The sequence below is a fragment of the Myzus persicae genome, unplaced genomic scaffold (assembly GCF_001856785.1).
Source record: "Myzus persicae strain clone G006 unplaced genomic scaffold, MPER_G0061.0, whole genome shotgun sequence".
In the NCBI taxonomy this organism is placed as follows: domain Eukaryota; kingdom Metazoa; phylum Arthropoda; class Insecta; order Hemiptera; family Aphididae; genus Myzus; species Myzus persicae.
This window is the reverse complement of record NW_019100831.1, coordinates 1-25,897: the sequence shown is the minus strand read 5'-3', so window position 1 is coordinate 25,897 and position 25,897 is coordinate 1. Positions and strand designations below refer to the sequence as shown.

The following is a 25,897-nucleotide window of genomic DNA, read 5'->3' as shown; positions in this document are numbered from 1 at the left end:
TTCCTATATCAATAGTTTAGTCTCTAATAATATGTATATATCTTATCCAAGAAAATCTTTATTACCTATTTTAATATACCTCTAATGCTTTACATAACATTTTTAAATGGATAGGTACCTACCTACTAATTTTTTCTGGGAAGACCTAAAGGAGAGACTTTTATTTTGATTTCTTACCCTCAAATGTTTTAATACCTACTTAAATACCTATTATTATATTTTATATTGTTATTTACACTTTATTACACTACAAAAATTGTTATTGCACTAACAATTTTAATTATAAACTGCTACTTACCGCTTCACAGCATAAAACATGTGGTCAATAGTTAATTTTGACGCCGACAATTCTGTGGAACTAGTTCCAACACATTGGTTAAATAAAGACAAATCGAAATGTGCTTGGCCAAACAATGGCTCAACTGCTGATAAATTAAGAAATAACAGAGCAAAGCCGAATGAATTTGATTTTTCATATTTCAGCTGTCGAGTAATGGCTAATAATATTAGTAAGTATTCTGTAGGCGTCCTATAATATGAACAATAAACTATATAATATGTACATTGTAACTACCATAACAATTCATTTCCTCTAAGTGTGTAATTTAATTTAACCTTTTTATGTATCTAAATAGATTATAATATATCATATGCTACCAAAAGACATGAAAACGATTTAATAAGTGTTAATCTTTGGGTAAAAGAGATGATAGCGAAAGGTGATGAAAGTCCAATAATATATTTTAAACAACAGGGAAACAGTGACAATAATGTTCAAAGTTTTACAAAAGATGATTTTTGTCTAATCATAATGACACAGTTTCAGTCAGAGTTACTAATGAAATTTGGAAATGATAAAGTATGTATAGACGGAACTCATGGGTTAAATGGGTATAATTTTCAGTTGTATACTATAGTTGTGGTGGATGAGTTTGGAAACGGATATCCCGTTGCATTTTGTTTTTCTAATAAATCTGACACCGCTTTATATAAACATTACTTTCAGTGCATTAAAAATGTAACCGGTAAAGTTACAGCAAATGTGTTTATGTCCGATGATGAACCAGCGTTCTATAATGCCTGGAACGCTGTTATGGGTCCTGCAGAAAAACAGCTTTTATGTACTTGGCATGTATTAAGAAATTGGACAAAAAATTTAAGCAAAATACAATGTAATGAAAAGAAAACCATTGTATTCAAAACCTTAAAAGCATTGTTGTATGAAACTAATGAACATTATTTTTATATTGAACTCCAAAAAGTATTAGATGACTTATTTAATGATACAGAGACTGAAGATTTTGGGAAGTACTTTAAAATGATGTATTCATGTAGAGTAGAAAAGTGGGCATATTTCAATAGAAAACACATTGGTATAAATACAAATATGTACTTAGAGGCACTTCACAAAACCATAAAATATAGTTATTTAGATGGGAAAAAATGTAAATGCTTAGATCTGTCAATCAATGCACTTATGTCATTAGTTAGGGATAAAAGTTTTGAAAGGATTATTAAAATTGCAAAACAAAAAAAAACTTCTAAAATTAATCAAATTATTGCAGCTCATAAAAAATCTTCTGAGGTAACATCAAATATGATATCAGAAGTTGATGGTTACTGGTTGGTTAATTCTACAACTAACTACAATGTCCATTATAAAGTTGAGAAAACAAATTTTTCATGTAGTGAATGTGTTTTGAGTTGTGTTGAATGCCAGATATGTGTTCATACCTATAAGTGCTCATGCATGAATAATGTAATTTACTTTAATATTTGCAAGCATATTCATGCATGTGCAAAACAAAAAAAAAATATTTTATTACCATGTAAACCTGCAGTAACTTCAACATCTTTAACATATGAATTAGCTGTTGATAATGGTTTCCTACAACCAAACGAAACTCAGCCAAAGTTAGATGAAAATACAGATAATACAGGTGAAATCACAAATAAGTTAGAGTCAATACTGGGAATGGTGAATCGTACCAAGTTAAATGACATAGATCAAAAATATATAATAAAACAATGTGATAAAATAATTTCGAAATTGGCCAAAAATACAGATTTTAAAAATACTTCAAATGTAGGAAAGAAGAGAAATATTGAACCTCAAACCAGATTTTTTACCAACAAAAAAAAAAGAATTGAACCACCTACTTTATCATCTAATGAGAGTAAGCATATTAGAGAATCATTAAGGAATTCTTCCAATGAAACTTTATTCATAAGTACAACACAAATGTTTGACCACTCCTATTTATAAATTATGATTACCTATCTATTAACTATTATTATCTATAAATTATTGACATTTTAATTATTTTATCTAATATGATTGACACTTCAATTTTTTTGTTGCAATATTATTTTTACTATTTTTTTTTATGTTATTTCAGAGTTGTATATTATAATTGTAACCATAATGTATTAACTGACAACTAGATATTTCCAAAATTAAATTTTCATATTTATTAAGTCGTCAAAGATGTATTATGTATTTATGTTATTAACAAGTTTTGTTTGATCAATTAGATTCAATATCTGAGGGTAAAACATTAATTTGCCCTGCCTTGGTGAATATAAAATAGTACATACAGATTCAAAATATGATAAAGTAAAATAAATTAACTTACTAGGTACCCAGAATATTTATGTATCTACTTTTATTTAAGTCAAATATTTACCAGCAATAATTGTATTCACTGAGCCAGACCACCTGCATACAACACCAACAATGTAGTAATAAATTAGTTTACCTATCTCCTCTTTATCGTTTAATATGTTCCGGAGTTCTCACCCTTTTTGGATTATCAGGATTATCTTTAGTTTCACTGTTAATTTTAAACTATTTTTAACTATTTACTTTTTAGCAGAGAGGTAATAGTATAGTAAAATACTTTAATATACCATTTATAAAATAAAAATAATATTATATAATATTATATTATAATTTACTATTTTGCTATTTAATAGGTAGTATTATTATTTGATATTCTCGTTATCATTGTTATCATAGTTCGCCTTATCACAGTTTCATGAGATATGACGTCATGGATTCTACAAAAAATTTTTCCTGCTAAGAGCCATTCGTTCAGGTCGTACACACCGTTATCATTTGTTTTGTTCATTGTTCTGTTTTTTTGTAATTATTACTTGTCCTACGCGACATTCTATTTTGTTTTATTCAACTGTCATTCGAATTATGTCAATCGATGTACGATCATAATATTAGTATCTACTAACATTAGTAATAAGTTACCTGATTTTGCAGCATATTGTAATAAATTACCCTGTACCTTTCATAGCTAAATATTGTTCTTGTTGATTAGATATCGCTCATTACCTCACACCTGAACTCTCATATTCTCGAACCTATCCTACCATATACAGTCCACTCTCCCCTTCCTACAGGGTTATCGACAGGTCAACAACGACGTGAAAAATCGCACAGGACGCGGTACGTGTTGGTCGCCGACAGCGCACGCATACGTGTACACGCGTCATCCGGCTTGATGTGCAGCCGTCGCACACTAGTTTTTAGACATCAATTATTGCAGAACACCCAATAAAATTGTTCTGTACATTGTCATATACCTCGAAAACATTGTTGTTAATCGTTGCGCTCACCTCTAATTTATACATAAACTCAAAACACTTAACCCTATCCTATATACAGTCCACTCTCTCCTACCCACACGACTACTCGACAGACGACGAACATTCTCATACGACGGGTTGCGTGTGGCACACACACACACGTACACACGTCGTCGGCTCCGGTGCGCAGCCTTATCGCTCATTGTTTGGTCCATACGGTCCGGATTGTTCACAAAATCGTTGTTTTTCGTATCAAATTGTTCTTTTAGTAGTTAACGTTGGCACGTTTTACTAATACTTGTCGATAATGCCACCGAAAACTAAAAAAGATGAAACGGCCGAGCAAGCGTTGGAATGTGCTCGTATTGCACGTAACCGTGCACAAAAATCAATATCGGATATTTTAGACGTCGCGAAGTTATCTATGAGCAATACCGAGAAACGGGAACAATTATCCGCAAGTTTAAAACGGTTAGATAATCTTTTTTCCCATTTTCAAGCTGAACAAACTGTTATTATTAATTCATTGGTCATTGTCGGTCGTTCCGATGAATACGAATCGGTCGATTCGCCCGTAACCGATACCGTCGAAGCCGTTGTCGACGAAATTTACAGAATAGTTGATCGCGTGTCTGAAGCAACCGTGGCTATACAACCGCTGCCTATTCGGCAATCGTTTAGTGCGCTTCCAAAAATTGAATTGCCGTCTTTCGACGGGTCCATAGTAAACTGGTGTGCATTCCGTGATAGTTTTAAATCATTTGTTCATGATGATACCAACTTCGACAATATACACAAGTTTCAGTTATTGTCACAGAGTTTGACCGGGTCTGCACTATCCGTAATTAAATCAATTCCATTGTCCGCGTCGAATTATAATGTTTCATGGGCGGCGCTCACCGACCGATTCGAAAACAAACGATTGCTCGCAACTGCTCATTTGGACAAACTTTTCACGTTCAAGCCGATGGCTCAAGAATCAGTACCAGCCCTGACTGCGTTTTTAAATATCTTCAAGGAAAATGTCTCTACGTTAAAATTACTCGAAGTCGAAGATCTCGCGGACTTTATGTTGTTTTTTTTGGGTTCACGGGTATTAGATCCGAAAACACGTCAGTTGTTTGAAGCGGATGTTTGTCAATCCACTATCCCGAATTTTGATACTCTCGTTACTTTTGTTCAAAAACGTGTGAAAATATTGGAAAACGTCCAGGGTGTTGACAAAACCGAAACTCGATCTAATAAATCTCAGAAATCCATCGCACCGAAGTTGGCGTTTACCGCTGCGAGTAATGCTGCTCATAAGACTAAAGGTGTGTCGTCGTATTCGTCAAAATCGAATAAGGCAAAACATTGTACTATTTGTAATCGTGGTGAACACTTTCTATATCACTGTGCGGAATTTAAAACATATTCCGTGCCACGACGTCGGGAATACGTTCGAACAAATAAATTATGTTTTTCATGTCTGAGTTCGACGCACATGGTAGACACATGTAAATCCAAATACCTTTGTGGAAAATGTCAACAACGTCATCACACTTTGTTACATTTTCCATCAGAATCAGAACCTACGACCAGCACCATTCCGGAACGCGTCTCAACCGATGGCGGGGAGGGTGGAAGCGTCAATTCTAAGTTTTCGGGCATGTCAGCGTCGTCGGGCACTACGGTGTTATTGGGTACAGCCATTGTTCGAGTTCTAGATGCGCGTGGAAAATATCATATTGTGCGCGTATTATTGGACAGCGGGTCTCAAATTTCGGCAATCACTACGGATTGCGTAGCTCGCATTGGTTTATCACGACGGAAATGTGAAAGTGAAATAGTTGGTCTATCTCAAAGTCCGGTTACCCAAGTTAGAGGTAGCACGTCTTGTTCGTTCATACCGCACCATACATCGAGTCCAAAATTTAATTGCCACGAGTTAATAGTACTTCCCAAGTTAACGTCTACGTTGCCGTCTACGCCACTACCGACAGAGGTACGCACACATTATCAACATTTGGTATTAGCTGATCCCCAGTTCGACACTCCGTCTCAGATCGACATGCTACTTGGAGGTGATTTATATCCGTTTCTTATTCGCTCTGAATCGATAGTAAAACACACTGCCGGTTTTCCATCAGCCATGGACAGCCATCTGGGATGGATTATTATGGGATTAGTGAACCCTCTTGGAAGGGCTTCGGTCCCGCGTATATCATTGTTGATTACATCTAATCCGTCGATAGACACTTTATTACATCGCTTTTGGTCAATTGAAGAACCCGGCGCTCCTGCAGTTCCTACCACGGAAGATGAGCTGTGTGAAAGGTGGTTTACCAAAACTACATCGCGAGATGCAAATGGGCGTTTTTGTGTTGCTTTACCGTTCCGACACCACGTTTTCATTAATGACGAGGGAATTCAAATAGCCCGTCCAAAGTCCGGAATTAGGTCGTTAACATGTCAACTTGGAGAATCCCGATCTTTAGCTTTGAAACGTCTACTGAACTTGGAACATCGCCTCCAAAAGGACAAACTGTTGTACGAGTCATATCGATCTTTCATGAATGACTACCTGGCATTAGGACACATGAAGGTCGCCACCCGACCTGGTAAATATTATATACCTCACCACGCGGTAGTGAAGCGGGATGGCGATACATCCAAATTACGGGTCGTCTTCGACGCGTCAGCAAAGTCATCGTCAGGGGTCTCTCTCAATGATACTCTTTGTGTCGGGCCGAAATTACAAAATGACATAAGTGAACTCTTACTCACATGCCGGTTATACAAATATATTTTCATTGCCGACATTGTTAAAATGTACCGTCAGATCAAGGTCCGTGATGAAGACTGCGTGTTCCAACACATCCTTTGGCGCCATTCCCCGGAACAGGAGATCCAGGAGTACGAATTATTGACAGTTACATATGGTTTGAGTTCCGCTCCATTCTTGGCCATACGTGTCTTACACGCTTTGGACGCTTGCGCGGAACCACTATTTTCCGCCGCTAAGGGCGTCTTAACTAATCATACGTACGTCGACGACATTGTGGTTGGACGGAATACGGAAGCGGAATTGAGTCAGGTGCAAAATCTTACAATAGGACTACTTCGTTCAGCTGGTTGTAGCCTGAAAAAGTGGTGTAGCAATAGCTCCAGGATTTTGGACTGCATTCCGCCTGAAGATCGAGCTAACTGTCCCTCCTTCGAACCTAAAGATGATTCGTCATTGAAAGTACTCGGCCTACATTGGGACCCCGTTACCGATGCCTTTGGTTATCACACGCATGTCGAGGACACGCCCAATACAAAGCGAGGGGTATTATCTGCCATTGCCAGATTGTTCGACCCCATTGGTGCTCTAGGTCCGATGTTATTGTGGGCGAAATCATTCATGCAACAACTTTGGCAGACACAATTAGAGTGGGACACTCCGCTTCCGCTACATCTACAGACAGCATGGCGTCATTTCTTGGCAGAGTTACCGTCGTTGAGCAACATAGAAATCGCTCGCCATATTGACACCAGAGGATTTCAAGATATCCAACTATTAGGGTTTGCCGACGCATCGCAGAAGGGTTATGCTGCTACGGTCTACCTCCGCGTTGTCGATAGAACGGACAAGGTGTCCATCTCCCTTGTGACATGCAAGACCAAGGTAGCTCCCTTGAAAGGAAGTGAAAAGGACGAGTCTCTCACCATACCTAGGTTAGAGTTATGCGCAGCCCTCTTGCTGGCTCAAATGTTGCAACGGCTCTACCTGAAAATCACAGCTATTGTTCCGGTTTCAAAAGTGCGTGCGTGGACAGATTCGTCTATAGTGCTGTCATGGCTCACTACCGACCAAAAGTTTTTTAAGATTTTTGTTACCAACCGAGTAGCCAAGATCCGTTGCCTACTCCCAGATTGCGATTGGTCTCATGTGTCTACTATGGATAACCCTGCCGACCCTTCTTCACGTGGATTATTGCCCGACGACCTCGTAGCGTGTAGCTTGCATTGGAAAGGTCCACCGTTCATACATTTTCTGGAAAAGAGTTGGCCAGGGCCACTCATCCAATCGCTCAGTCCTCAACACTTACCTGAGGTGAAGAATACGTCCGCGTGCGTATTGGTTGTACGTGAAGCGCCGAACTTTGATAACTTTTTACTTAGATTTTCATCGTGGTCTCGTCTTCAACGAGCATTAGCATATGCTTTGCGCTTCATAGATCGAGTAATTCTTAAGCGCCCTACTGACGCAGACTGTCTCATACCAGATGAATTGCAGCGTGCCATGCGACTTGCCGTCCGAGTCACTCAGCGAACACATTTTCAAGAACTCCTAAAACAGCTGGCCAAACCCAACCACATAGTAACCCCTCCTACTATGGCTCAACTAGCTCCTTTTCTGGATCATACTGGTTTAATTCGAGTAGGCGGTCGGCTGCAGCGATCAATGTTGAGTGACGATGCGAAACACCCGTATTTACTGCCGAAAGAATCTCATGTCACATCACTGCTCATCACCGCATTTCACCGAAGTTTATTACATGCAGGACCGAAACTCATTATCGCGATGTTACGTCAGGAATTTTGGATTGTGTCGTGTCGAGGGGCCGTCCGCCGTGTCATTTTTAAGTGCGTCACATGCACTCGACACAAAGCACTACATCCAACACCCCGTATGGGCATACTCCCAGAAGCTCGGGTTCATTCGGTCCGCGCGTTTTCTAGTGTGGGCACGGATTATGGAGGACCATACCTCATTAAAGAATGCAAAAGACGAAACACGAAGACCCCTAAGGTTTACATCGCATTATTTGTATGCATGGCCACTAAAGCCATACATGTTGAAATTGTCTCTGATTTGACGACTGACGCCTTTCTCGCCGCCCTAGACCGATTTATTGCACGCCGGGGTGTACCAGCACATGTGTTTTCTGATTGCGGCACGAACTATATTGGCGCCGCCCGTCAACTGAAACTTCTGTTACGCAACAAGGACGTCCAGACTCAAGTATCCACACACGTAATTTGTAACTGGCATTTTAATCCACCAGCCGCACCACATTTTGGCGGTCTCTGGGAGGCGGGTATCAAAACTGTGAAGTTCCACTTGAAACGAGTGATTGGTTCTCAGGTGCTCACCTATGAAGAGCTCGAGACATTATGTGTTCGAGTCGAAGGAATTCTAAACTCGCGTCCACTCACTCCAGCTTCCATGGACCCACATGACTTAACGGCCTTGACACCTGGACATTTTCTCATCGGACAGCCACTTCTAGCAGTACCGGAGGAGAACATCACCGAGGTTCCAACAAATCGGCTCACACGTTGGCAGCTCCTTCGACAGCTGCATCAGTCATTCTGGAAACGCTGGGCACAGGAATACCTAAATACGTTGCAGAGTCGTCAAAAATGGACTGCCATCCAGGACAACCTCAAGGTGGATGATCTCGTGATTGTTGAGGCTCCAAATCAACCCCCTTCCGTGTGGCGAATGGGACGCATCACAGCGGTCCACCCAGGTCCTGATAAGACGGTCCGCGTTGTCACGATTAAGACACAAGATGGGGAGATGAAGCGACCAGTCGTCAAAGTGGTCAAGTTGCCAACCGATGGGTAGACAGTCCTGACATCCCCTCTACATCCTCCATCCTTCCTTTTGAAATATTTTTTTTGTATAATTGTATTTTTATGTATTTTTTGTTCTCGTAATTGTAATGTGTGCGATCTGGTTTTTCAACAATCTTCTGCTCTGATGGTTTTTTTTTTGAAAGTCCACGCGGTCTTTCAACGGGGGAGGAAATGTTGGGTACACAAATCCTCCTTATCGCGTTGCGCGGCTGTTTGCTATACACACGTCGCCGATACACACGCGGAGTGAACTTTGTACCGCCGGAGAGGGGCCGGAACCGTCGTGGTCTAGCCGACGGTCGCCGGTGTCCCGCCGCCGTCTCGTCGTCGTTGCTCAGCCGTCTTGGCACTCTTTTCAAAACCGCATGTTTTGATTGACTAACGCGACCCGGTGTGCCGTCGCCGTCAAACCGCCATAGTTTTTTGTACGTGTTGCTCCGAACCGGGTGATGTCCGTGATTTCGTGTCGTTAGCACACACACGAATCGTGTTCTGTGGCCGCCTGCGCCGAATAACCACGAATTCACACTTTTTTCCGGTATCGCCCGCCCGTCGATGTATGCAGTGCGATTTACCTTGTTCCGCCCGTGTCTCATGCCGTTAGGCACACGCCGCCGGTACCGCCGTACGCAGTGCGCACCGTGCGTTAATAATTTTGTTGTCGTCAGTGCCGTTTTCTACGCCTCGACAAAGTACACCGTAAGTACATAATTCGTATCCGCGTCGTCCCGTTTTGGATCGCCTCCGATCTCCATACGACCGTCGACCACCGGCAGCACGTACCCGGTGTCGCCGACCCAGTTGTCGCATTCGACGGGAGTGCAAGTGTTGCACGCCCCATCAACGTCCACAGCCGTTTCATCGTCACTCCAGGTTAACCGCAGCACCATCGTCGTGGTATCACCTACCAGCTGTACTTATCAGGTCGTACACACGATAGTATTATTATTTATTTGTCAACAAACCGACATATTTTTCAATTTTGTACCTATATTAATTGTATTTTGAATTATTTGAATTTACCTTTTTATTGATATGCCGGTTGTATTGTGATCGCGCTCAATTATCAGTTTGTTACTAACACTAGTTTTTAGACATCAATTATTGCAGAACACCCAATAAAATTGTTCTGTACATTGTCATATACCTCGAAAACATTGTTGTTAATCGTTGCGCTCACCTCTAATTTATACATAAACTCAAAACACTTAACCCTATCCTATATACAGTCCACTCTCTCCTACCCACACGACTACTCGACAGACGACGAACATTCTCATACGACGGGTTGCGTGTGGCACACACACACACGTACACACGTCGTCGGCTCCGGTGCGCAGCCTTATCGCTCAGTAATCTTAGGTTATTGTATTTTTTTCAATCCAATCTGTAACCGGTTAATTCATGGTTGTTGAGGATTGAAAAGTCTAAGCAGTAAAGTAACGATATCGACTTTTGAGCGGTGCAGCACGATTGCGCCCGGCTTAAATTTTTCTATTCAAAAAAGGCAACACGATTGCGCTCGATCAATTAGCACTGTCTCGCTCGTTTTATCTTTTTTTCCTGCATATTATGCAACACGATTGCATTCCAATATATATATATGTGTCCCGTATTTTATGTATATGTCATATATATATTTTAACAATTTTCAAGTACACTATTTAAAAATACAGTCGGACTTGGTTTTCCTTGGACTTGATTTTTTTTTTTTATAATTATTTACATATTATTTTACATATTATTATTATTATTATTATTGGTATTAAAAATTTAAACAAAAAATGTAACTCCAAATTTTTAACCAAGTTAACAATTTAATTTTGTGGTGAGTCCTAACCCAGTAAAATTGGAAGGAAAATTATTTTTAAATAGTTCACTAGAAAATCGTTAGAACATATATATATGATATATACATAATATACGGGACACATATAAATATTTATACATATATATAATTGGAGCATAATCGTGTTGCATTACATGCAGGTATAAAAGGTAAAACGGGCGCAACCGTGTTACACCCACTTTTGAGAGCCAAACTGTAACCGGTTAATTTATGGTCTTTTGGCGCCTCAAACGTCGGTAGAGGTATATCACTTGAAAAGTGCATATATGACAATAGGAAAGTGGGCTTGTATAAATGGATAATATAATTTATTTATTTTATTTTATTTTATTTTTTTTATTTAACGCCAATCGGCAATTCAAGATATTTACAATACAAGTTATATACAGAAAAAAATATAGTAATAATAGTGATGAAGTAATCTTATAGAAAAAACAAGGTAAAACAGGAATTTACAGTGCAATCAATTAAATATTTAGTACAAATAAAAACATAACATAATAATACAACTAAAAATTAACTTACTTAAGTAATATATACAATATTTAAAATAGTTATTGAGCAGACGGAGCTTTCTGTGCAAAATATGGTTATGAGAGTAGTTGAAACGGTTAGAAGGGACAAGGTAAAGAGAGTGATTTTAAGTGTAATGTACAGGAACGCGGAAAGAGATAGAGGAAAGAAGGTCAGGGGCATCAACAGTGCCATTAAGAAGAGAGGTGACGAAGGAAAAATTAGCCTCTATACGTCGAGAAGAGAGAAGAGGGATATTCAAGGAGGATCTAATGGATGAATAGTCATGGGGCGGGTGAACAATCTTGAGCAAGTTAGGTTAGGTTAAGTTATGTGTAGCATGTGCAGGCAGCGTATGAGAGGAATCGGTTTTGAACTCGCTCTAGGCGTAATTGGTCTTTAGCCAAATATGGATGCCATACAACAATTCCATATTCCAAAGGTTAGGTTAGGTTAAGTTAAGGGACAATGCTCGAGAAAAGTTTTCAAATGCGCCACAAGCATTTGAGGGTGCTATTGGTGCTATTGACTGCACACACATAAATATTCTTGCGCCAAAGAATCATGAAGAAGCATACGTGAATCATCATGGGAACCATTCTCTTAATGTTTAAGTGGTATGTATTGAATAATAATATAAATTGTGAAACACAAATAATTTTTGAAATTTTAATTATAGGTTGTCGATCCAGAGTAAAAAATATTAAATATTAACGCCAGATTCCCAGGTGCAAGAAATGATTCATACATATGGAGTGTTTCTTCTATACGGAGGGCTATGGAATTTCATTACAATAGGGGTGAAAGATACACATGGTTAATTGGTACTAATAATATTAAATGTTTAATAAAACTAACTATTGAATTATATGAGTCTTAAAAATGTTCATGATTATTTCAAGGTGATGCTGGTTACCCTCTTGAGCCTTGGCTTTTAACACCACTTACACGTTATCCAAATGGGACACTACAGTATCAATATACAAAAAAACACTGCAAAGCCAGAAACATTGTTGAAAGAATTTTTGGTGTATTCAAAAGTATGTGGAGATGCCTCTCATATCAACGTGTTTTGATGTATGCACCTGAAATTGCTGGAAAAATTGTAAATGCACGCGCCGTTATACACAACATGCGTGTTCATTATCGTCTTCCTATTCAGCCTTTCGAAGATTGTATTGAACAAGAACCAGTTGAAGGAAATTATAGAATTAACGAAAACAATGAAATCGAAGATAGAAGAGGACCAAGGGTGGTTGCTATGAGAATACAAAAACAGTTAACTGGCAAACTAGTTCCCTAATTATGTCGATGGTGATCAATAATTTATATGTATCATAATATTTCAAATACCATTTGTTAGCAAGGCCGGGCGCTAATAATTGTTTTAGGGGAGGCTGTGTATTCAGTATTCATTATAGATATAAGTTTGCTGAATCTTTGTGGCCCTGTTTGTCATGTTTGGTATATTTCTGTTTCTGTTTATTTTTTTTGTTTAAATAATTTTGTATAAAAATACAAAAAAAATGATTGATCTCAAAATGTTAATTATTATAATTCTCTGTGTACATAATTTACTTTTAATAAATTTCTAACAAAATACACTGAAATACCATCTGATTTTGTTAAATTTTCGATATTAATAATAAATCAAAATAGACACTTCTTAAACACAACAACATTTTTGAAAATAACATAAAAATAAATATTAACACAATAGTAACATAATAAATGTATTAAAAAAATGAAAAATAAAATAAACTTCTGAATAAAACAAAATAATAATAATAGTTAACATTAGTCATCTAGGAACTACATTTTTTCAACTAACAGTTTCATAACAGATACCATGTTTTCCTCGTTTGTTAATCTCCGTTCATCGTTTTCAGCCATTTTATTCATAGCTTTTGCCAACTGAGAAATAGATTGACTTATATTCTGAAAAAGTACCAAAATAATTTTAATCATTAAAAGAATATCTTCATACAAATAAATGTATTATTATTTACATCCATATGTTGGGCATTTGTTTCAGCCAACTTTCTAAATGACTCTCGTGCATCTCCCAATTGGGTTCTTACATTTTTTTTAGCTATATCAAAATATTATAATAATACAAGTAAAGTAAAAAACTTAGGTACCACTGTGCTGTACAGTAGGTGTATGGAGGAATCGCTGTGTATGTGTTACATATGAATTCGTATAGATAATTTGCGTATAGATATTATATATGTTACTGCGAAAGTCCACAAATGATGAGTTCTGACAGTCACCGTTTAATGTCGTCATACACCAAAGTCATTGGTGAATGTTGGCATATTAATTAAATTTGTACTGTTTGTAAGCATTTACTAGCGAATGTCGACATTTATACAACAATATTGGTGAATGTTGGTAAGGCGATGTTATTTAATCTGATCTTATCTAATATTCTAGTACCTACCTATTAACTAATATAGAAGGTATTGTAGATACAAGTTGATGATTTCAATAAAATATTTAGTTATTTTACTCTGTGACTTATTATATGTGGATAACCAATATGCTATATGCTGCCACGTTAACATTTTGTATGATATTGTCATTTAAAGTAGTTATTGGGTTATCGTAGGGATATCTATCTTTTTATAATTAGGTTTGAGTTCACACACACACAAACGCACTTACAAATACATACATACACAGTGTGTTATGAATTGTGTTTAATTTTAAGAAATTCCTATAAGTTTCATTTTATAGAATTGTACATAGACATAAAATATTTTTAATTAAAATTGATAATAACTCTATAACTTCAAATACTTAGCGTAAATATTTCTTTATTAATTTTTACCATTTTATAAATACAATGATTATAAATTATTATGATATTAAAACATAAATCCGAATATTTTGAAAATAAATACCAAACACTAAACCAAACAAACGGTTCTCTTTGGAAAACAACTAAAAATTTACTCAGAATAAAGGAACAACTCCCTCCCATAACAGACTCAGACGGCTCCTTGGCCATCTCCGATATCGAAAAAGCCAATCTGTTCGGTAAACACTTATCGAAAATTTTCACACCTCACCCCGATATAATACCAAACTCTAACCACTCTGAAACCATCGAACAATTTATCAATAGCCCTCTTCCCATGTCATTACCTGCCAAACATACCTCGCCAAGCGAAATATTATTTTTAATTAAAAAATTAAAAGATGGGAAATCACCTGGCCACGACCTAATTACTAATAAAGTTCTGAAAAATCTTCCTCGCAAACCCATTCTACTATTTACTTTTATCTTCAACGCTATGCTAAGACTATCATATTTTCCGCTAATATGGAAGTTGTCAACTGTAATACTTATACCAAAACCAAATAAGCCAAAGACTCTAGCCACCTCCCACAGGCCGATAAGCTTACTTCCAACTCTAGCAAAACTGTTCGAAAAAATAATACTTAAAAGAATCAGACCTATTATGCAAACTCATAAAATTATCCTAAACTCTCAATTCGGTTTTAGAGCAAAACATTCCACTGTCCACCAAATTCATAGGTTGACAGACCAAATATCATCATCCTTCGAAATGAATCAATTTTGTCCTGGTTTTTTCCTGGATGTAGCGCAGGCTTTTGACCTGACTTGGTCATGATGGCCTACTATACAAACTCAAACTTTTTCTACCTACGCCATATTATCTAATTATTCGCTCATATCTCGAAAACCGCTCATACAAAATCCGATATGGTAGCTCGTACTCACCAAACTTTTCCATTAAAGCCAGCGTTTTTTTTTTTGTTTTTTTTGCACCTTTCTCCTGATCTTTTCAATATAAATACGGCCGACTTACCAGTTACAACAGACACCGCCTTGGCTACTTGCGCAGACGACACCGCAATACTTTGTGCTAATAATGACCCTGTCGAAACAACCAACTGTTTACAAACACACTTAGATTCCATTGACATCTAGGCAACCAAGTGGCGAATAAAAATAAATCCAGACAAATCTGTTTATGTACCATTTACTTTAAAAAGAACAGAACCCCCACCTGTAAACTTTCAGGGTACTCAAATACCATCATCCCCAAATGTCAAATATCTCGGAATTACCATTGATAAAAGATTAACCTGGGGCCCACACCTTAAACAAAAAAGAAAAACACTCAACAGCCGCCTTCACCTGCTTCGTCCGATTTTAAAGTCAAAACTACCAGTGCACACTAAACTTATATTGTATAAATCTCTCTTGCGTCCAATATGGGCATATACAATCCAAATTTGGGGCTGTGCAAAGCCGTCCCAAATCCGCACGATACAAGCATTCCATTCTATTACCCTCCGTATGATAACGTCTGCTCCTTGGTTTGGTTCCGGAGGTACACACTTAAAATTTGGGCCCACAATAATTTTGAAAACAATAATTATAGATACATACAAATGTTTTAAAGATATCAAATGCACTAAAAATATATATTTTATTTTATTATTCGTTCTAATAAATATTACATAACAATATAGGTATAGATATTGTACAATATTATAATGATAATCAACGTTTAAAAGGAACGACATTTTTGAATTGATCAATAATTTTAATAATTTAATTAACACTTAATTAATAATTAGAGCTCTTGTCGTTTTTGGTTCTGTGCGCACACCTATGGACACTCTATAGGTTCTTCAATTCAAAATTGTTGAATTTGGTGGGTCAAGATGCATTATAGTTTTTATACTATTATGTAATTTTAGTTTTTGATTCTTAATAAGCTGGTAAATTTATACTCCTTTCTCTTAAAATCTAAGGTGTAAATTATAATTATGTAACTTCACCATCTATATCTATATCAAGTTTTTAAACAGTATAAGACATAATAAACATTAAAAACAAATTTAATTACTCAGCTAAAAAATTGCTGTAATCATTTAATAACAATAATAATTATTCTTTGAATTTCTTATGGTACTGAACAAAGATACCATCGTTGAAAATACTGCATCAAATTTTATGAAACCAAAGTATCATACACTAGAATATTTTTTCAAGATTCATCCAGTTCAACCACATGATGATTCCACTCTGCCATTTGTAAATAGAAAAGCTTTTTATAGAAAAAATCAAACCATTCGAACCTGGTGTGCATATATGATGAGACAAATGTTTTGTTCAGTTTGTTTGGCTTTTTCTATTGATAAGAATCCATTCACTTATGGAATGTGTGATTGGAAAAACATTCATCAAAGGATTTCTGAACATGAAAATAGTAAGATGCATAACCAATGTTGTGAAGCTTATTTTATACATAGCCAAAAGAGAGATGTTGGTTCTTTATTAATGGAAAATCAGATGCATCAACAAAGAGAAGAAGTAAATAAAAATAGACAAGTTCTTGAAAGAATTATTGAAGTATGTAAGGTAATAGGAAAGCGTGGCTTAAGTGTTCGCGGAAAACGAAATGAAGCGGCACACAGTGGGAGGAATTGAGGTTTTACCGCGACAAAAATAAAAAAAAAATATATCAAAATATAGATAAAAACTACGTACATAACATTTGTTATTATCTACTAGTTTCAAAATAGATAATTATCTAAAGTTTTATAAGTTTATATCAATACATTTTGGAATGATATGGGGATAAAAGTTAATAAAATAGTACAAGGTCAAGGTACATCTAATACTGGCAATGTGGAAAGGAGATTTTTTAAAAATGCAGAAATGTCGGCAAAAATAACAGGTGTTGATTTAAATTTGATTAAAAAATTAGGTGATATATTAATTTCATATCCACTAGATAAGTGGATATGAAATTAATTTTGAGTCATTCGATGAATATTGTAAAGAAACAGCCGAATTATACATTGAGTTGTATAATTGGTATCACATGCCTCCCAGTATGCATAACATTTTGTTGCATGGTTCTATTGTTATAAAAAATGCACTTGTACCAATAGGATTATTATCTGAAGAAGCGCAAGAAGCAAATTCAACTTGGTGACTTTTCACTTCAAGCTGTCTTATTTATTTATAAGTACCAAGTACCTTCCTAACTTCTTACTAAATGGACGAATTTACTGAAAATATTCTGAAAGCATAGGGATTTGAAGACATGGGGTGCGTTCGACATGGGCGCTTATTCACTTCCAGTGCTTACGCTTATCGTAAACGCTTTGAACCGTTCGTTTAGACTTCTGCGCTCACAGGTAGGCCTCTAGACGAACGCGAATATTGGTTGCGTGAGCGTTGCGACGTTATCAGATCACTACGCCGGTTATCAGTTTTAATTAATTAATTTTTGTTTTTGAATTTACGATTTTTTTAAAACTTTTCCAAGTATTGACGTTGACTTAATTTAAAAATGGATAAACGGAATTTACTAGTACTAGCTATACAACAAGTAGGAGATATCATATTTTCCTCATCGTCTGAGGAAAGTAACGATGATAGCCAAATTTTAGAGCTGGCAGTGTGTATGACTGATAGAAAAGGGGGGACCTCGTATGCAAGACTATGTCGAAACTGTTATACCTCTGTTCGACAATGGACAGTTCAATTCACACTTTAGGTACGTATATTATGGATATGGACCCGTATGCATGGTCAGTATGCAAAATCTGCAAAGGTGGGCAAGTGGATGTCGGTCTGCTGTACAGTATGTTACAAGTGGGTCACTGTAATGGATGGTATTAAATTTGAGTTCAATAATATTATAATATCATTGCATTATTTGTATACGAAAAACGATTCTGATCGTGGTCAGCCTATAATATTACTATAGGTAGGCTTATTTCATGATATTATTATGATTAAAGTAATTAATTTTAGTATTAGGTATTTGTATCTAAAAATGATCATTGTCATAAATAGCTCAAAAAGTGTGAAAAAAAGTTGGAAAATATTACCATTGATGAAAATTGTTAGTATAAATATTTGGTGAAAATTCCAATGGTCTACGGCAGTTAATTTGAGTTACACCAAAAAAATTAATTCGATTTTTTTCAAACTTTGATTTTGTGTATAAATTACCACTTTTTCTAAGCGTTTATGCTGTTTTTCTGGACGCTTTCTAAAATTACTTGGAATTTTCGATTTGAACTAGATTTAAGTACTTGATTCAATTTACCATCCGAAAAGATACTGATCTCGAAAATTGGAGCATTTTTACTACACAAATGAATGGTTGGTGACGGACAGAAAAAAATACATCATTATAAAATCAATACATTCATCGCTCCGCTCCGAATCTAAAATGTTGATATAAAAATAACTCATAAGCGAGATTTTCAAAACTTCGAAATTTTCTATTTTCATTCGCCTTATGCCGAGCAGTCGATGGTGAAACGAATATTTTCCTCTGATTCTAAATTGATCTCAGGGGTACTCTCCACTGAGATCAGTTTTTAAATTTTCAAAAATGTTGATATTTGACATTTTTGGTATTTGAAAACCAATTAGAACTTTATCGATGTCTTGAAAATCTTAAATTTCGAGTTTTTGAAAAATCTAAAATATATATTTTGTGTAACTTGTTACGAGAATCCAATTAACATAAATTTTATTTCCCAAAGTCTTATCGTTTTTTCTAAAAACAACTCGTAAGTGAGATTTTCAAAACTTCGAAATTTTCTATTTTTATTCGTTGTACGGGCCGGGAACGAAACAATGATAGTCCGCGACGCCCGGTCACCAAAATACTCCGTACGCACCTTGTACGCACCGACCTGTGTAATAGGTGTGTATATATGTGTAGCGACTCTGTAGAAGTGGACGGGATCGGCGATCAAGACTAGTGAGTGCTAGTGTGCGGAGGGTGTGTAAGTGTGTATGTATGTATGTGTGTGCTTATAATTAATAATAAAATGGTAACACGTTTATGGTAAATGATATGTTGCTGTATAATACATTAATACACAATCTCAAAAAATAAATTTACAAATATAAAAATCACAGCAACACTAAAATATAAAAATATAGGCAATAATAATATACGTATGATTGGTCCTTATAACCAATCAGAACAAATCCAAATAATTGTAAATACAAAAATATAATAATAATAAGGTAAAAACTCACGGATATGACTGTGCTCGGCTGGCCAGCTGCTACCTATCCTATAGTATAATAATATAAATGGCGATTAGCGCCCACGCACAATAATAATGTTCGGCGATTTGCGCCTTACAACAAATACAAATGTGGTGATTCGCGCCCGCACAATAATAATAAAAATTGGCAATTCGTGCCTTTACAATAAAAATAAAAATCCGCGACGGTGTTTGCTCACGACGACGGACGGAGGAAGACGAAAAAATAGGGCGCTGTGTTAAACAATAATAATCGCGCAGACGGCACGGCGGCGATGATAATCTACATATTAGATAATAATTCACAATCACGTAATTCAAACAAAAATAAAAACAATATGATAAAAGGACAATAAAATTATGTGTGACTGTGTGTGTGGTGGTCGGTGTGATGTACTAGTATGGGAGTGGCGGAGACGACGGCGCGAACATTCGTGTTTTTTGTATACATTTTAATTTCATATTTTGACGAAATTACAAATTAAAGCCAAGTGTAACGGTTTTAGTTATTTTGTTATAATTTAAAAATATTATTCGTGGGTACGATTTTAAGAGAAACTTTAAGTTACAGTAATCCCATAAGTATGACTGTGCAACAAAATTCTAAGGGACTGTGCTTACGTGACACTTAAATTACTGTAAATTACAAATATTAACTTATTTATGAAATTGTCTGTGTTATATTAATGCATATTATATCATTTTTAGAATGCTTCCATCGACATTTGAAATTATACTTCAAATGATTGCTCCTAAATTGACTAGTCATAAGCCTGGCTATCCGACTATACCACCAAAAAAACAGTTTCTTATTGTTATATGGAAAATGGCCACTCCAGATTCTTATAGGTAGATACTCTTTTTATATTTATTTCCAGCCCCTAAATATACAAACAAGGTTTGGTGTTTATAATTATAAAATTCAAAAGACTAATATATAGGTAACAGACAACAAATATTAGTTATGGTTTGCTATTTATTATTTTATTTTATTTGTAAAAAATTTGATGTTAGCCGATCATCTGCATTGAAAGTTGTAAGAAGAGTCATCCATTCTTTAGCAAATTTAGCTCCACATTTTATTGTTTGGCCAGACACAGATAGAACTTCAGTAGTTAAAAATGGGTTTTCATCTACAAGTTCTTTTCCTGGTGTTATAGAAGCAATTGATGGAACTCATATAAATATCCGTGCACCCCACAAACATCTAGAAACTTATGTCAATAGAAAAGGCCATCATTCTATTCAATTACAAGTATTTTATCTTATATTTTATTATTATTGTAAATCATTGATTATATATTAATATATTATGTATGATGATTTGTTTTCTTCCATAAAGGCTGTTTGTTATCACCAGTGTCACTATATACATGGTTTCGTTTGAAATGTTGGATCAGCACACGATCAAAGAGTATTTCGGCTTTCTGAAGTGTAGAATTATATAGATGATCCATCAAAATTTCCAAATGATGGCCATATAATCGGTGATGCTGCATATACAAACCATGAACACCTTCTTGTACCATATCGTGACAATGGTCATTTGACTGAGAAAAAAAAAAATTTTAACTTCTGTCACTCTTCAGCTCGGATGGCCATTGAGCGATCATTTGGTTTATTGAAAGGCAGGTTTCGAAGTCTGCTTACGACACTTGACATGGAGCGCATCGACTTAAACCAACATTTATATTATCATGCTATGTATTACATAATATTTGTTTGATGCAAGGAGATGAACTTTCGAATTCCTTGATACCACAACAAATATTTTCAGAAGAAACAAATAATATTGAATTTAGAGAATTGATACACATCAAACCGTATAGGTTTATTAAAGCGTGACTCAATTTGTGAACAATTAAATATTAGAATTGTATAATTTGAACATGGATGATTAGTGTAATTATAATAAGTGCTATATAATACACCATGTAATTGTTAAATAATAAAGTATAATAATTAACAATCACTATTAATTATTTGTAAAAAAAATTTAATTAAAAATATTGGTTTAGTAAATAGTAACATTATATTTGTTCATAGCTAAACATAGGTTAACCTATGAGTTAGATTGTTGGTAAAACTTGCAGAATTTGATTATTATTTTAATTTTAACAGATAATTTGTGTTATAGAACCATACACAAGATACATTAATTACTGGTTTGAGTCTTAAATCAATCATACCAATGTTTACTTATAACGTATAAGTAATATTAAACTTAATAATTAGGAAAAGCAATATAGAGATCAACATGAATGTATAATTTATTTATCAACATAAATGATAATATTATATAACAACAACTGTATTAAGTAACATAAAATAAAATACATAACTCTTTGTATATCAGTATAAGATAATAAACTTACAACTTAATAATTACTAAAAGCGATATAATCTAAAGATCAATATTACTTCTCTAGAGCCGTAACCAATCTTGAAAATAAATCAAGAGCCTCTTTCTTTTGTTCCATTTTTTCTCTATGTCTTCTTTCCCTGTTTTCTTCATCTATTGTTTTATTTTGTCGAATAGCTAAAACAACTATATCCACAGACCACAGTTGGTATTTGTCTTAAATTTTTTCTCGGCGGTTCACAGCTTAATGTTTCAGAAGCAACATTTGAAACTGTTTCATTATTTGTTGCATTATTTTTAGCACCTGTGGAAGAAACAGTAGCAATTGGTTTCATATTATGGTTTTATTCCAATAACAGAGTCCATAATATTAAAATACATACATGTTCTAGGACCATTTCCCGATTTATTATTATGATCTTTGATCGATTTGTAGGTTCTCTTTGAGCCTGAAAATTTGCTAAGGCACTGGGGTCCAGTGACAACATATCCTTTTGTTAAAAGTGAATCAGATACTGCTTGCCATGTTTTTTTCTGGGAAACTTTTGATGTGATTTAATTTAAAATAGTTCTAAAATTAATATTTGATGGATTTTTTTAGGATGTTGGTGAATTAAAAATAGCTCATAAACTTAAAGTAGACAAAGCTTTTGAATATGGGTTTAAGTTACAGCCATATGTAATTGTTATCAATTCAACTGCATTTTTTGTTGTGATTGATAATACATACTACAAATTAGAAACATTGATTAAGGCTGTGCCTGTGGATGTATGTTTCAAGTTATTCTTTTCATTGAATGTTCACTATCCTACTGAATGTGAACAGGTATGGTTATTTATACAACTTTATTTTTTTGAAATTAAACTTAAATCCGACAAATCCATTTTGTCTGTAAAAACGTTAGTTAATGATTTTCTTAAATTATGATTGATAATTGCTTAAAATATATTGTAGTATATTACTTATATGATTAAAAAGATTTCTTTTTGTTATTCATAATTTAACTTCAATTTTGTCTAACCTTTTGAAAAGTGTAACAACAGACAATTAATATATTAAATTGTATCGAATTACTTTTTTTTTTTTGTTATTCTTATTGATATAGGTATTATTTTTTTTAAACTAATATTTACATAAAAAACCAAAGTTAAACACTCATTATGCCTATGTGTTTTATATGTAACCAAACATTCAGTTTAAATTCTAATTTAATCACTCATTTAAATATTTTTCACGATCCAAAATCTTTGACGGAGTTTAAATGTTTGGAATCTAATTGTTGTAGAGTTTTGACTACTTTTCACTCATATAAAAATCATTTGACCCAACATACAAATTTACCCGATGTTTCAACTTCCAATGAGTATTTTAATTTTACTAGAGAACACAAAACTTCAGCTTTACACTTTGTCAGTTGCCCAATTTTAAATGATGACATCCCTTCTAGTTATCACTGTATAGAATCAATTACAATTAAACAATTTAATAATACACTGTGTTATAACTCAATATTGTTGGCATCTAAGTGGTATAATAATAGTGTGATTCCCAGAAAAATAATATAAGTTTTGTTTGATGATATACAACAATTTAATCATTCATTTTTATCTCTTAAAAAAAAAAAACTCCTCGAAATTATAAGTCTTAACAATTTTGAAATTTATTTATTTAAAGATATGTTACTTATGTTTGATTCCCTTGAAAATTTTTTTTCTAATATAAATTCTGAACATAAGCGTTTTAAAGTTTTAGATGAAATGGGTGTTCTTTTTAGACCTAAAATGGTTGATATTGGGTGTGGATTAACCAATAGAATGATGGGAGGTCATGTTTTATTTGAGCCAAAACCAGTTCAAATGTCTGTTATTCCTCTAAGATCTGTACTTAAAATAATTTTACAAGATTGCAATTTGTTTGAGATAGTAATTAAATATATGAAAGAATTGGAATGTAGTTCAAAAAAATGTATTAGAAATTTTGTCCAATCTCAACTGTGGCAAAGTAAACTGAAAGACAATTCCTAAAAACTTATTTTACCATTATTTATATATTTTGATGACTTCAAAATTAACAATGCTCTAGCAGGGTTGCCACAGACCTGGAAAACCGGGAAAACCGGGAAAAGTCAGGGAATTAATTTTTAAGTCAGGGAAACCGGGAAAAGTCAGGGAATTATTTTTTAAGCTAGAAAAAAACCGGGAAAAGTTTGTGAATTTAACAAACATCGTTGTAAATTTCAATATTTGTAATTTATGCAAAAATTTAAAAACGTACCAACTAAAAATAACTTGGTATTTTAGATTCGAAAGTATTTACTTTAAAAATATACGAATATTATTTTGTGTGAATACTTACTACATATTATCAATTATAATAATATTATAATAACAATCGTATTTATAATCAATGGTATTATTTACGAACCAGTGAGAATGCGAGACGATAGTATAGCCACAGAATAGATTAGATATTATTAGTATTTAGTATTATTATTATTTATAGATTAGATTTAATCTATTCTGTGGTATAGCCCCCACCTTACGCTCGTGCTCGTGTCACGCGTCGTCTCGGCATAAGATATAGCTAATAGCTAAAAATAAGTTCTGTTGAATTATTTACATTCGAATATTTATCAACATTGTTCCTATATAAATTGTTATTTTATATTTTGTTCACTCATTTCATATTTTATATTGAATTTTGAACGTGTCTTATTTTTCTGTCGTCTTTGACTACGCTGTTGTCGCTACTCCGTACTCGTTTCGGTTTTTCATTATTCATCTCGAACTGGTAAGTATGTTTTGATTTAAATATTGTTTATACTAATTACAAGATAAGATAAAAGATACATAGTTGAATAATAAATTACATTATTTCTGTTCATCCGAGGTAAAATAAGTCAAGTCCTAAGGGTATATTATCTAAAATTGGCATAAGTACGTTTACTTTTTATGTTGGATTAAATAGTGCTAATTAACAGTTAACACATTGAACGTTGAATCGTACTTAAACCATACACATTGTGTATATTTTGTAAATAAAAATTTCGGAGTTACAGTATTTTACCAAAACTTATAATAAACATTAATTATAAAATATTATAAATATGGACTTACTTATTTGTTACCTTTGATGTTCTGATTTCAGTACAGTCTATACTCTATAGAGTATAGACTATAGACTATCGTTTGTAATATTATATTCACAAATCAAATTAGTATGTTACAAATTAAAATTAAATTTTTCAAGTAGTAATTTTTAATAATGTTGATAAAAGAAAAAAGTATAATTTTTCAAAGTTGAATAAAAAATTAAACAACAATTTCAAGTATCTAAAGATTTATTTATTATTTCTATTTTTTTTATGGTCATTAATATTTCTAATTATTTTATATTTTACCTATATATTAAATTTGGCAATGTGTGTAAACCTTTATTCTTATTATAATTAGTTACTTAATAGAATAATCAAGAGATTAGGTATGCAGTATAGCTGGTATATTATATTATGTTATAATAGTGTATACTATATTATAATAAACATAATATTAATATATTGTTTTATTTATTGTAATTTAAAATGTTATGACTTACTTAAAATTATTTAAATTTAAAGTATATAATACTACAGTCATTTCAATAATTTGTAGCTACCAAAAGCTTTTTTTCATTATTTGAGCTTTCTGTTATCAACAATTCTAGCTAAACAAAAATAAAACTTGATAGGTAGGTACTAACTATATATCAAACATAATTATATTAACTTAAAAAAAAAATTACAATTATAATATACTATCCACAATACTACTTAAGTTAAAGTACTATTAATTAAATATTGATTATTTTTTTATTTATTAAAATAAATAAATTATTTTAATACATTCTACATTAG

General features: G+C 34.1%; 2 protein-coding genes and 1 pseudogene across 2 annotated transcripts; all 3 read left to right on the top strand.

The window, feature by feature from the left end:
* The first annotated feature begins 316 nt into the window (after nucleotides 1-316).
* On the top strand, nucleotides 317-2,868 carry LOC111026348. The gene is made up of 3 exons (XM_022304403.1): nucleotides 317-509; nucleotides 636-859; nucleotides 1,007-2,868. The coding sequence occupies exons 1-3, from the start codon at nucleotides 317-319 to the stop codon at nucleotides 2,264-2,266; spliced, it is 1,677 nt and encodes a 558-aa protein (XP_022160095.1). The 3' UTR covers nucleotides 2,267-2,868.
* A 1,039-nt stretch (nucleotides 2,869-3,907) lies between these two features.
* Nucleotides 3,908-9,199, top strand: LOC111026347. The gene has a single exon (XM_022304402.1). The coding sequence runs from the start codon at nucleotides 3,908-3,910 to the stop codon at nucleotides 9,197-9,199; it is 5,292 nt and encodes a 1,763-aa protein (XP_022160094.1).
* A 2,659-nt stretch (nucleotides 9,200-11,858) lies between these two features.
* Nucleotides 11,859-13,047, top strand: LOC111026346 (annotated as a pseudogene).
* Nucleotides 13,048-25,897: the final 12,850 nt, after the last annotated feature.

Coding starts and splice junctions, on each gene's coding strand:
- LOC111026348 (XM_022304403.1), top strand. CDS start 317: ATGTGGTCAATAGTTAATTTTGACGCCGACAATTCTGTGGAACTAGTT. Junction 510..635: donor AGTAATGGCTAATAATATTA/GTAAGTATTCTG, acceptor GTATCTAAATAG/ATTATAATATATCATATGCT. Junction 860..1,006: donor TGAAATTTGGAAATGATAAA/GTATGTATAGAC, acceptor CATTACTTTCAG/TGCATTAAAAATGTAACCGG.
- LOC111026347 (XM_022304402.1), top strand. CDS start 3,908: ATGCCACCGAAAACTAAAAAAGATGAAACGGCCGAGCAAGCGTTGGAA.